Here is a 14,807-nt window from a genome sequence, read left to right as displayed (position 1 = left end):
GGGTAATTATAATCTTACCGCATAACCAATTAATTAATTAGGTAATATTCCGTTGCCCGGTAATTAAACAATTACCCTCTATAATTAAGAATTATCTCAAATTACTTAAAATTCTACATATTTTGAATATATTTTATATATCTTACTATCACGGTCATATGGTACCTTATATGGTACTAGTCCATAAATATCGGATATTAACGCTCGGCCCGTATGTTTTCCCAAATCGACAACCTTCAACGAAACTCATTTTCTTTAATTCGTGTACCCTTTCCTTCATGGCACTTACTTATTGCTTGTTATAAATAACATAAACATGCTAACCTCTAGATAATCTTATCCCCGGGTCTACGTCAATTAAGTGAAGACGAAATTTTAACATACGAAAAATGAGAGATGTAACATCTTCCCCCCCCCCCCCCCCAAGAAACATTTGTCCTCGAATGTCTATTCTGAGATACTTTGGGAAAATTTTTGTTGGAGCCTCTTTCGTACATTAGACTAAAACCAACTTGTACGCAACCAGAAAACTTACTATACATGCCACACATGGACACTATCTGTAAATAGCAACACTTTGCTCCATACAAATGTCCATTATAAATTCTGAGAGTCAAAAATGAGAGCTTAACTGATGACCTACTGGCCTAAATAGAGCTGTGCTGAGGTATCCCACCTCGATTCATATCTTCAGTTTGAAATAGGTGGGGGTATTTAGACTTTATTTCTTCCTCTTCTTCCCCCGACTTCTCTTCCACCTTTGTACCTCTCCATAAAACCTTCACGAACGCTATCTCCTTATTTCGTAGCTTGCGGATTTGTCGGTCTAGGATGACAACCATAATTTTCTCGTATGACAAGTCCTCTATAATCTGTACATCATCCGTGGGCACCACTCGGGTAGGATCGCCAATGCATTTTTGTAACATAGATACGTGAAATAATGGATGGAAAAACTCCAATTCTGAGGGCAATTCTAACTCATAAGCTACTTGTCCCACTCTCTGAATGATCCTATACGGTCCAATATACCGTGGGCTAAGTTTGCCTTTCTTGACAAACCTCTTCACACCTTTCATAGGTGACACCTTTAAGAATAACCAGTCATTAACCCCGAACTCTAAATCTCATCGCCGTACGTCAAAATATGACTTCTGCCGACTCCGAGATGTCAATAGTTGCTCCCGAATAAGCTTTACTTTTTCGATGGCCTGCTGAACCAGGTCTGGCCCATGTAACCCAGATTCTCCAATATCAAACCACCCTATAGGAGATATGCACTTGCGCCCATACAAAGCCTCATACGGAGCCATCTAGATATAGAGTGATATCTGTTATTATATGCAAATTCGATAAGAGGTAGATGTTCATCCAACTCCTTTTAAAATCAAGCACAAATGCTCGTAACATATCCTCGAGCATCTGAATTGTGCGTTCCGCTTGTCTATCAGTTTGTTGATCAAAAGCTGTGCTGAGATTCATCTGAGTCCCTAGACCTTTCTGAAATGACCTCCAAAAATTGTGTTGTAAATTGGGCCCCACGGTCAGATATAATCTATGTTGGCACTCCGTGTAGTCACACTATCTCTTTAATATATAACTTTGCATAATCTTCTGCTGTATATGTAGATCTGACCGGTAGAAAATGAGTTGATTTCGTGAGCCTATCGACTATCACCCATATGGAATCGAACTTACGATGAGAACGAGGTAAACCCATGATAAAGTCCATGTTTATCTCCTCCCATTTCCATGTCGGGATCTCTATAGTCTACATTAGCCCTTCAGGCTTCTGGTGCTCTATCTTCACCCACTGGCAATAGGTCATTGAGCGACATACTCAACAATGTTTTTCTTCATATCGTTCCACCAATACACATCCTTGATGTCATGATACATATTCGTCGACCCAGGGTGAATGGAGTACCCTGAATAACGTGCCTCTGACATAATCCTGTCTCGTAGCCCTGCAATATCTGGAACACACAAACGACCCCTGTATCTGAGAACCCCTTCTCCTTTGAGTTCTAATAACGGCTTTTTCTTTTGCGGAACTAGCTCTCTCAACTCGACCAACTTTGAGTCCTCGTACTGCCTCTCCTTTACTTTATCTATGAGAGATGATTTTGTAGTATTTTGGAGTACAACTCCTCTATTGCCAGAGTCTACAAATCGAACACCCAAACAAGCCAATTGATGAATGTCTATGGTTAATTGTCTTTTTTCGGCCTCTACATGTGCTATGCTACCCATTGATCGACGACTTAAGGCATCTTCTACAACATTTTCTTTCCTGGATGGTAGAGAATGTTAACATAGTCTTTTAATAACTCAAGCCACTGCCTCTATCGCAAGTTCAACTCTTTTTGCTTGAAGATATATTGCGGGCTTTTATGATCTGTGAATATATCAACATGAACACGGTATAAATAATGCTGCCATATCTTAAGTGCATGGACAACCACAACTAATTCGAGGTCGTGGGTCGGATAATTCCACTCATGCTTCTTGTTGCATTAGGACACGTCCTAACCCGACACCTGAGGCATCACAATACATGGCATAACCATCTGGGCCCTCTGGAAGTGCTAGAACTGGCGCTGAGGTCAACCTATTCTTTATCTCCTGGAAACTTTGCTCACTTGACTTCTGTCTATTGGAACTTAGTTGCTTTCTGTGTCAACTTCATTAATGGTGCTAAAAGAGAAGAAAAACCCTCTACAAACCTCCGGTGGTATCCTGCTAAGCCTAGAAAGCTACGAATCTCTGTCTGAGTGGCAGGTCTAGGTTAGGATTTCACAGCCTCAATCTTCTGAGTGTCTACCTTTATACCTCCGCTTGATATAATGTGCCCCAAGAATGCTACAAACTTCAACCAGAACTCGCACTTGGAAAATTTAGCATACAATTTATTATCACGGAGGGTTTGGAGTACCGCTCGCAGGTGGTCCACATGCTCATCCTCTGAACGTGAATAAACCAGAATATCGTCAATAAAGACTATTAAGAACATATCTAAATATGGTCGGAATAGGCTATTCATCAAGTCCATAAATATGTCAGGTGCATTCGTCAACCCGAAGGATATGACAATGAACTCGAAATGGCTATATCGGGTCTTGAAGGTTGTCTTGGGAATATCTTTCTCTCGAACTCTGACCTGGTGGTACCCTCACCTCAAATATATTTTTGAAAAGCATCTAGCTCCCTGCAACTGATCAAACAAGTGGTCTATCCTTCGAAGTGTATACTTATTCTTAATAGTTACCTTATTCAGTTACCTATAATCGATACACATCCTCAGCGAGCCATCTTTCTTCCGTACAAACAGTATCGGTGCACCCCAAGGTGAGGTACTGGGTTTGATGAAACCTTTCTCCAGTAAATCTTTTAATTGCTCCTTCAACTCTTTCAATACGGCAGGTGCCATCCTATACGGAAGGATGGATATTGGTTGCATTCCCGGAAGTAAATCAATGCCAAAATCAATCTCTCGCTCTGGAGGAATACCTGGAAGTTCATATGGAAATACATCCATGTACTCCTTTACTACTGGAATAGACTAAAGTGTAGGTATTCCAGCATCTGCATCTTTAACTCGCACAATAAGATAAAATCACCTATTTGCGATCATTTTCCTCGCTTTCAGATAGGAAATAAACCTGCCTCTGGACTGGCCCACCTGGAAAATGAAATCTGGCTATCTTTGCTCGTGAATCAACTGTGGAATAACAAGTTGCCAACTAGTCCATGCCCATTATAGCATCAAAATCCAACATCTTTGGCTCAACTAGGTCGGCTAAGGTCTGACGACCACAAACTGTCACTATACAACCTCGGTAAACCCGTCTAGAGATAATCGATTTTCCAACCGGTGTAGATACCACTAAAGGATCACTTAGTATTTAAGGCACTATACCAAATTTCCTCGTGACAAATAGGTAAAACATGACAAAGTAGATCATGGGTCTATCAAGGCACAAACATCATGAGAACAAATGGTCAACATACCTATCATAACGTCAGGTGAGGACTCTTGGTCCTGTCGACCTGCTAGCACATAGATACGATTCTGGTTACCACCTAAACTGGAACCTCTACCTCTACCTTGATCTCTACCAGCCAAATACTGAGACTCATGCCCTGAAGGATGCACGGATATAGCTGATCCTATTGCTGAATTCGTTGGTTGTGCCACTCCCCCAAAATCTCTATTTGGTCAATCTCGCATCATATGTCCCGGACGTCTATATGTATAGAAATCATCGGAACCGGCTTAGCATTGGCCCAAATGTCCTCTATCACAGATGGCACACCGCGGTGGAACTGGCCATGTTTGCCATGAACCTCGTTGTCGCTGCAAACTTGTCGCTTGGGAGCTCCCACCTGGTCCTGACTGAGTATAACAGTCGTACCTGTAACCCTGTGACTGAGGTCTAGGTGGCAGTTCAAAGTACTGGGGCCTATAACTACCCTAAGATTGCTCCTAAGATCTAGCAAATCGCATCCTCTTCCGTTGCTCTGACTCAGTCCTCCCCGTACCCTGTTGTCGATGCCTACCCCTTTCTATATTCTTGGAAAATGTGGATCTGGGAGATATCCATCCTATCCTGTAATGCAGCGGTGGCACACGCCTCGGTAAACTCTGGGGCCAACCCTGCTATAAACTGTGGATTCTATCCCGCATAGTAGCAACTATGGATGGTGCATATCTGGCCAATGAGTCAAAATGGAGACTATACTCTCGAACACTCATATTTCCCTTCTTGAGGGCTAGAAACTGATCGAGCTGAGCCTGTCAGATCTCTCGTGGTAAGTACTGGCAAAGGAAGACATCAGAAAAATTCTCTCGAATAGTAGGAGGTGCATCACGTCCCGTGGACCTTTCCCACCCCTCGTACCAAAGGATGGCTATATCTCGGAGTTGAAAAGCTACTAACTCAACTGCCTCTCTCTCTGTGGCATGCATAACCCGAAAGATCCTATGAAGTTGATCTATGAAATCCTGCAGGTCCTCCCTCTGATCTATCCCCATGAACTCTGGGGGATTCAAAGCAATAAACTCTCGGACTATTGAACTCCCAGATCCCTCAGAAGGTCCTGCACTAGCGGATGACTTAGCTTGTTGCTGGGTAGCTACCGAATGTGCCAACAAATGCACCACACTCCTCAAGTCTTGATCTGATGGAAGCGGAGGGGGAACTGGATGTACGGTCTACCTAGGAATCTCCTCTGGTGGCGGAGGAGCCGGGAGTCTGTAATTGTTGGGTAGGGGTCTCTCCCTGCGACTCCGATTAGGCCCCATCTATTTTGGGGACCCTGCTAGTCCCCTCACCTACTGTTGTTTCCCTCCTCTGGCTAGTCGTAGTCTTCCTAGTTATTGTCATCTATGCATGCAAACAGCAAACGTCAATATATAAGTATAACTGAAATTTCCTATAACTCATTGCTACAACACATTTAGATTTGAAGGAAGGGTAACCAACTCCTAAATGCCATGCAGTCCTCTGCTTATATAATGTGGTGCACCACACATCTATAAATAAGACCCTACTAGATACGGCTTGTAAACTTCCTAGGATAGAACTGCTCTGATACCACTTTTGTCATGCCCCAAGCATGGGGACGAGACCGGCACCCAGTGCCTCATCTATCCTTGTGTACCACTTGCGACTAAGAGACTATGAACATGTAATGTCATACTTTGTCCATGGGCCACATTACAAGATAAGGTGTGATGTAAAATATAAAACTGAAATGAGATTAACAATGACTAAACGTCAACATAAAGCTGGGCTGGCAAGGCTTTCATAATTACTACAACTGACAAGCCAACAAAATATACATACAGGGCCTACAAACCTAACATACTACACTAACCGACAAGATATGTCTACAAGCCTCTACTGGCAGATGTACCATGATCGGAACAGCGCCCCGACCTACCCATAACCTATCTACATATATACACAAAATGTACAACAAACTTCTAGACCCGGGAACTCCGAAGGATGGGAAGCTTACCAATAAAGCTAACTTGGGCAAACACCTACTGAGGAGGTCTACCTGTCCGTCTGTACGAACCTGCACGCATGAAATTCAGTTCCCCCTAGAAAGGGACGTTAGTACTAAATAATGTGCCGAGTATATAAGGCAATATACTGAAAGCTAAAACTGAACTGATAACATGAACATATGCTTACCTAGTGAACTGACTCAATTCTCTCAATATAATAAGTAAAATAGCTATCCAGCCCTATATATATATATATATATATATATATATATATATATATATATATATATATATATATATATAACTGCTCTACCATAGTAGGCTCATTCATAGGCACTCGGCCACACTAGGCTCTGTATCTCGGCCAACTGGGCTCGCTCATAGGCACTCGACCATAGTAGGTTCAGTGTATAAATTACCATTTGATAAGAGGTTGCCCAATAGGAGCCCATCGATTATAGCTAGTTGGTAATAAAAATATTTTAATACTGTAGATATAAATTCTTTGCTCTCTTGATTGGAAGAATGAAATATTTAATTGAATACAAATTCCAGATAAGGAGAATGTCGTAGCGTACAAAACTAGGAAACTATACGCAACATGCGAGACTAGCAAAATATACGTAAATTTTGGGATATGAATTTTTCTTTATGACTCATTGTCAAACTTGTGTAATTACGGGATCAAGCTAACATGAAGTAAAAGCTTAACCTTAACATATCTAGAGTAGAAAAAAATCCGTACGACATTCTTGAAAAAGGTTACATCGCACTCCCTTAGAACCAAAAAATTTTACTTTGATACGACTTTAAAAATTCTTGTTGGAATTTCTTGCAAGAAAGATATTTTTGCATCTCACTATGTTGGTAATATTTGCAGAGGAATTTGCTGAAAGATTTGAAGAATGACTTTAACGTTCTTTTCTTACCTAGTTTGTAGTAAGGTTTTTGCCTTAATCATGTTGCCACCTATCAAGAGTGATTAATAGTCATCTCTTCATTAAGTGGCTTACTGCCGCGTGGGGGTGGGGGTAATTTTAATCTTATCCCATAACCAATTAATTAATTAGGTAATATTCCGTTACCCGGTAATTAACCAATTACCCGCATAATTAAGAATTATCTCAAATTACATAAAAATATATTTATTTTAAATATACCTTATATATCTTACCATCACGGTCTTATGGTACCTTGTATGGTACTAGTCCATCAATATCGGGTATTAACGTTCGGCCCCTATTTTATCCCAAATCAACAACCTTCAATGAAACTCATTTTCTTAAATTCGTGTACCCTTTCCTTCATGGGACTTACTTATTGCTTGTTATAAATAGCATAAATATGCTAACCTCCAGATAATCTCATCCCGGGTCTATGCCAATTAACTAAATACGAAATTTTAACGTGCGAAAAATGCGAGTTGTAACAGACGTTTTTGGCGATTTTGGGCTTTGATTAAGGATTCGACTTTTATCCATTTGGTTTGTTGCCTTTGGCATTATCTAATGCATTTGAGTTGATTTTGGCTAGTTTCGAGCCGTTCGGAGGTCGGTTCACACGGGATGGTATTCTTGGAGCATCGCTTGGCTTGCTCGGAATTGGAATTTGCTTGTTCGAGGTAAGTAACACTTCTAAACTTAGTGTTGAGGGTATGAAACCCTGAATTACATGTTAAGTGATTAGTACTGAGGTGACTCACATGATAGGCGACAGCCGTGTGGGCGTGCATCGTGTGAGTAGTGACTCTATTATTTTTGTGGTACTATGTAGTTACCGGATCTTATGTGTAACCATGAAATCTCTATGTACTTGAGCTATTGAGCTCTGATACATGTTAGAAACCATGTCTAGGCTATATGCTTATACTGTTGGGACCCACTGAGGTCATTTCTGCTGTTGAGTTATCTTCTTTCATTGCTTTATATACTCAGTCATACACATTCATATGCATATCATATCTCAGTCTCTGTTGTTATTTATTGTTACATCATATCATCATTTTCATGCTAGTTTCATGACATTGTGAACCAGAGAGAGAGATAGACTGGAGTGGTTGATAATTGAGTGAGGTCGAGGGCCTTATTATGAGGATATTGATATTGTAGCACGTGAGTTGTTTGTGCGGATTTTGATATTGATACTATAGCACGTGAATTGCCTGTGCGGATTATAGCGTTTGGGCTGAAGGAGCCCCTCCGGAGTCTGCACAATATTGATACCCAATATTTCCCTCATATTTCTGATATATACATATATATATATTTCATCATCGCGAAAAGTACATTTGCATCATCATGAACCTATACAAGCATTTTTCATATTTTTCATGATTTTTAAAGGCTTTAAATTAATTTCTTTTTGTATTTTTATCATGTAAATATCCAATAATTATCTTTTTAATTATTTTATGGTGATTTAATCATTTAAACTCATTTTCATATTTTATAATTACATTTGCATTTTTAGGCTAATTGCACATTTTTGCAATAATAGCCCATATTCATAAAAAATACGATATTTATGCAAAAAATAATACAATTTACATTTTTATAATGATAAGTTATCATTTTAAATCATTTTATAGCATAATTAATATTTTTGTTATTTATTAATTATTTTATAATTTTGTTTTGGCTAAAAATGGGGTTTTTAAATAGCAGCCTAAATTTTACCCATTTTTCGAACCTAAACTACTCATACCCTAGCCCAATTACCCTTGGCCGAAGACCAATTAACCCAACCCGAAAACCCAACTGGTAACCCATTTAACTACCCGACCCAAAACCCTTTTAAATCATGGACGTTGATACTTGAGATCAATGGCCCACATTACACCCTCCCTTTTTAATTACTACCAAAACCCCCAAACCCTAGCCATTTCTCACCGTCCGCCGCCCTAGAATCCTCTCATCTCTCATCTCTCAAACCCTAGCCGTCTTCCCCCCCAAATCCCTCTCCTAATCCCACCTAACATGGGATTCCATGACTGTTTTCTTGCCATATGTGACCTCTCCCTGGTACTAGGTCCTTCTCTATACTACTTGCCTAAACATGACAAGCATATCTTGTAAGAATCGAAGCAAAATCAGTTCGGATCCTTGACTCTTTTGATTCTTCTATCTATGTTCATCATTTGCTCTTTGTAAGTACGAATATTTTTGTATCTTTTGTTGATTCTTACTTACCCTAAATTAGGATTTTCAGATCTCTTTTAATCGAACCAAAAATGGGTTTGATTCCATGATTTTAAGAGTTATTATGTCCATATTCGTCCAATATCCTACTATAGCCCGATTTTTCTTTTATATTTTTTGTCAATATTTATCTAGCCATAAAACTAGGATTTTCAGATCTCTTTTTCGAACCAAAATTTGTTTGATTCTCTGATTTTGAATAATATTTATGTCTCTATTCATCTAGTGCTACAGTGTTTATGAATATTCTGTTAATATTTGTTTTTCCTAAAATTTGGGTTTACCGGCTTATTTTGATTTTTAATTGATTTATGTGTTTCTTTCCTTTTATAGTTTGATTGTTTATACTTCCTTATTTATGTGCTTGTTCTACTACTATATAAACCCCTCCCCTCATTCCCTTTAGACATACTCGAATCGTGCATGTTTACTAAAACAACTGAAGTTACTACTCTTTGTTCTCTAATACTCTTGTTCAATATTCTGGTTCATGGCTGGCTGAAAGCCAAGGCTAGAAATTTTGGGTTCTTGCTACTGTAGACTTCCGTTCTTTCTTGTTTTTTTTGCTTAACTGGTGAGTTGCTAAACTTTTGTCACTTCATTCCTATTTACCTGTCATTTGCATATGATTTCACTTTTGGAGATTATAGTTTAATGTGTTTTATGGGATATTCTTATGTGCAATTCTGATTGCTTTACTTCAATTTTAGATCTCTTCAACCTTTGACTTTATTGTGTTGGTAATCTGAGACATGCCTAAACCTAATTTGAGTTAATCAGATTCTTTTCAGGCTTATCAAGCCTATGTGTTGCAACTTCCGAACACACTTTAGCTTCTTCTTGGTGTTTAGTTTTGTTATCAATCATGCTTTACTTAAATAATTCTTGCAATGACATGTTCTCACCCTGTCTAAATTATTTTGCCTATTAATATGATATATACTTAGCATAATTTGAATCTTTTCCTACTATGAGTCTGTGTACATCAATATTGCAAAACTGTTCTGTTAATGTGTGACTACCTAAGCATTAAAGTGTTGAACCTATTCTTCTGGAACTTTGTTAAGTCTGTTCTTGAAACCTAAGAATGTTCTGTTATTTGCTCTATGTGCTCAACTTGATTATGTTTGTATCCTTCAGTGCTATCCTTCAACCTTAGCTTATTATCTTTCACTTATTATCTGGCCTCTTTTGAGTTCTCATTTTGAGCCGACTGAAATCCAAGGCTATCAGGTCTCTTGCTACTGACCTCCCTAGTGTGAGCACTGCTCGGGGTCCATTTGAGGCCCTTGTGACCTCTGACACACAAGGATTTGGGGTCTTTGATCATCCCCCCTAATACTAAATCCTGCACTATCCCTGAATCTCCTCTATTAACCTCCCTAGTGTGAGCACTTCCCTAAGTTCTCGAAGCCCTTGGAAACTTTGACACACTAGGGTCCAAGGTTCTTTGTCATTTCCTCATTGCTCAATTTTGTCCCATTTCACTTTCTGAATAAGCCAATTGCTTGTGTACATGGTTATTTTCTGAATCTTTGATGGCTACTGGATCTTGACTATTTTCTGGGCTAGTGTGAAACAATGTGGATTTGAAGCCTTGGCCTGGCCGGGTATATTTTGGGCCTGCTGTAGGCCCAATATAGCTATTCTGTAATTAACTTCATTCATTGGGTCTGTAATAATTCTATAATAAAAATTGGGGTGTTAGTAAAATTGGAAAAATGGATTTACTATAATATTTGCATGAAACGAGTAGAAATCCTTCCTATGGGTGTTCAATTTGCTCAAACATATTCTGTTCCTATTTGTGTTAGCCAATCTGCCTATAGGACCTCAATGTTCCATTCATACTTTGCTTCTACATGACTGCTAAATATCATGCCTATAGGAAAATAAAATGATTAATCTTTCAATTGCAGCATATTCACTAGATACCATGATCATAGGATTATATCAATTCATGTTTTATGAATCTGCATTTTAGAAATCATGCCTATAGGGTCTTAATTGGACAATATGATGTTGTTATAATTACTCACTTATGAGATAAAACTAGTTTCAGTCGCTAATCATATAAATCCTGCCTATAGTATAACCCCACTCGCTTTATGTGTTAATATTGAACTTTCAAACACCATTTCATTGCCAATGTTAGAAATCATGCCTATAGGATTAAACTAAGTAATTTTGAATATCTTCCATGGTTATCACTTCCAACTACTGCACCTAGATATCATGTCTATAGGTTTAAACGCTTACAATCTGTAATTTTTAAGTAATTAGTACGCAATACTAGACTCCTTGAAATATAAAGTTATTTAGAAAACAAGCCTAGAAAATAACACCTTGCATCTGATGTTGCCTGCATGTTTCAATTCCAAAGTCACATAGAAATCATGTCTATAGGGCTTAATGGCTTTAACTCGTCTCAATTCTGAAACTGCCAATGCCTAATTTGTTTGCGTGCATTTGTTGTCTAAGTGTGGAGGCTAACTTGAGCCCTTAACTTCCTTTATGTGAAGTCCAACTTGTTTTGTATGTTGCCTAGTTTTCCCATTTTGAGCAACCTATGTTAGGTATAGAACCACCCAAAATAGATTGTCCAAACGCCTCCTGGACCGTAGGCACGGGACTGGCAGTGCACGCATAGGGTACAAGTTATAATTGAACTAGTACGCTCTAGGTAACAACTTAAAGATAACAATCGGGTAGCAGAAGATGATAGTTTGTGCCTGCAAAATAATATGAGTAACACTCCATCTGGAGGGAGTTACGAAGTATTATATATGTTGCACAAGGTGATCCTTTAGGCTAAAAAGCTTAGGACTCCCCCCCCCTGCACTTTCTTTCTTTTCCTACTAGAATAAAAAATAGTTGTACCTTCTGTTTAAAACTTGTTTACAATAAATTTCTTAAATTTTTATGCTCTATCTTTGTTTATTTGATCATATAGACTAATTTATATAATTCGAGTTCGCCGAGACCCACGGTTGTGGACCTCGAAGAGTGCCTACCACCTTTTTTTTGAGGTAATTTCGAGCCCTTTCCCGATCTTTGGTGATAAAATCTGGTTAAACCCGAATTATTTGCAAATAGGTGCCCTAATGCACCTCAAACCCCTTAGGTGACGACCCTCTCTTTTAACACCTTCCATAAAGAAGCTGTCACGTGTCGAAACCCGATTTCATGAGAAAAAGGGGCGTGACAGCATGTCGACTCTACTGGGGATTTTTAGGCTCTTACCATAAGTGAACTTGGTCTATATGACTTTGCCTTCTCTGATAAACATTTATTTACTATTTTTTGCTGGTACATGAATATCCCGCTCTCATTCCCCTTTTATTGTTACATGTACACCCTTTTTCCATTTTCCCTTTATTTGAATTCGCATGCAAATATCTTTGATCAACTTGGTCTTAACATGTGTTTTCCTTTAAATATTGTTAGAATTGCTACATCATGTTTCTCCTACCCTAACTCCCTTGTCTACTTTATTACAATTTTCATATTGTGCAAACTAACTTCTTCCTTGTTTTTCTTTCTTTTTATGTCCTTACGTTTCATTCAATACCGCAATTACTGTTTTCATCATGCAAAATATTTGAAAATGTGTTATTTTATATTAGCATAGAGCATGCTCCATATCATATTCCATTCGTGCATAATTAATACCATAGCGGCACTTGATGAGTGTCCGTGCTCTTCCTAAATCACCCTTTAAATTTTGAAAGGCTTATTTGCGGTAAAACATGTCGATCAGCGGTGCAGTCGATGAAGGTTCCATGCTTTTCCCTCTAAAGTTGTCCGCTTGAGGGTATCAGTCTAGACTCTTCTAGAAACCCTCACTCTAATGTTAACTGTGCATGCATCATGTCCATAACCTAGTATGGGTTAGAACGCAGTCCGCATAATAACTCGCTAAGTCAAGCCTTGTCCAAAGTCTGCTGGGATTTCCATAATCCCAATGGACACAATCATGATTTGTGCATTATTTGGAGAAAATGTGCCAATATGTTGATCATTAATGTGTAAATAGCCAAATCTGGAGGGGGCAAGGGCTAACTCTATTTGTTTTGTAGAAATGAGGCATGAAGTCCCCAGGTTCAGCATGGTTCGAAATATCCCGCCTTTGCTGCTGGATTGGTGGGAAAATCTCGCACCAAGTGACAAAAACCATGAGAAAAGAGTCCTCGAGAATTTAAGCTCTATTTTAGACATTGTCACGACCCAAACTGATGGACTGCGACGGGCACCCGGTACCTTACTAACCGAGTACCAACATAACGTATATTTCTTATTACATCATTATATATACATGACATACGGGCCTAATAGGCCAATATAATATTTTTATAAACATAGGCCGACAAGGTCGTACAATCTTTCACGTATACGACATTTTTCTACAAGCCTCTAAGAGTACCTAAATGTCATAAAGGTCGGGATAGAGTCCCGCCATACCAAACAATACACGTCTAAATCATACTAACCAAACGAGCAACTCTGAAGTAAATGGAGTGCACCAACATCTTCCGCTGAGCTGATAGCCTACTTGGAGGGCTCTCGACCTATCTATCGGGACATGCGGGCATGAGACACAGTGTCCCCAGGCAAAAGGGACGTCAGTACGAATAATGTACCGAGTATGTAAGGCACATAAATAAATACATAAGAAACATGGAAGAAATATAGAGTACATGACTCAACCTGTAAGTCTGAATAACTTTGTAAATCACAAATTACTTATAGCATCATGCATATGCGTATGAATGTCATATCGTGCATAGGTACATGTTTCATAACATCATCAGCCTCTGAGGGCATCCTATCATATCATATCGGCCACTGTGGGCAAAATCATCATCGTATACCAGCTCATCAAGTGGTGGTGTGCATATAACGCCATAACCTTTCCCATATTCTATATATATATATACATACATATATACGCGTATAATTCAGTTTGAATCATATTTCATCCACTGTGGGCAACATCATCATCATATACCAGCTGATCAGGTGGTGGTGCGTATATAACGTCGTAACCTTTTCCTATATCCCATGTACATATATATCCATACATATATACGCGTATATAATGCCATCTGGTAATAGGTCATGCACATGAATGCAATGCATGAAAAGTACGTTAATAATATCTTTCGGAGCTTCATAAAACCATTTTGCCTTTGAGTAATATCATAAAGTAAACTCTTTTCAATTTTCATATTTTTCTGAGACCCATAAACAGATGATAAAATATTATGACATACAAAAATTCAATAACATAGATATTTTTAATACTTCTATGAATAGAGTCATTCATGGAATTTGTGCATTTGCACATTTCGTTCGTATCGTATGGATCATGCCAAAAGAAAGAAAGAATAGCCTGAACATACTTGAGCTGATTCTCTTAACAATCCCTCTAACCCACGTCTTTGTGACAACACGTAACAATGGATCAGAGTAGGGGAAAACCCGTATAATATTCTTGAGAAAGATTGCACCATACTTCCACAGAATCGCAAAATCTCACGTTGCTACAGTACAATCTCATATGAATTGTTGAAGGAATTACGTTGCCAAAATAA

General features: G+C 38.7%; 1 protein-coding gene across 1 annotated transcript; it reads right to left on the bottom strand.

The window, feature by feature from the left end:
* Positions 1–1,824: 1,824 nt before the first annotated feature.
* Positions 1,825–3,538, bottom strand: LOC138868849 (uncharacterized). The gene is made up of 2 exons (XM_070146424.1): positions 3,282–3,538; positions 1,825–2,293 (listed from the first exon to the last, which is right to left on the bottom strand). The coding sequence occupies exons 1-2, from the start codon at positions 3,536–3,538 to the stop codon at positions 1,825–1,827; spliced, it is 726 nt and encodes a 241-aa protein (XP_070002525.1).
* Positions 3,539–14,807: the final 11,269 nt, after the last annotated feature.

Source organism: Nicotiana sylvestris, chromosome 1 (assembly GCF_000393655.2).
Source record: "Nicotiana sylvestris chromosome 1, ASM39365v2, whole genome shotgun sequence".
Classification (NCBI taxonomy): Eukaryota; Viridiplantae; Streptophyta; class Magnoliopsida; order Solanales; family Solanaceae; genus Nicotiana; species Nicotiana sylvestris.
The sequence above is the reverse complement of the archived record's forward strand: the minus strand, read 5'-3'. Positions and strand labels throughout refer to the sequence as shown.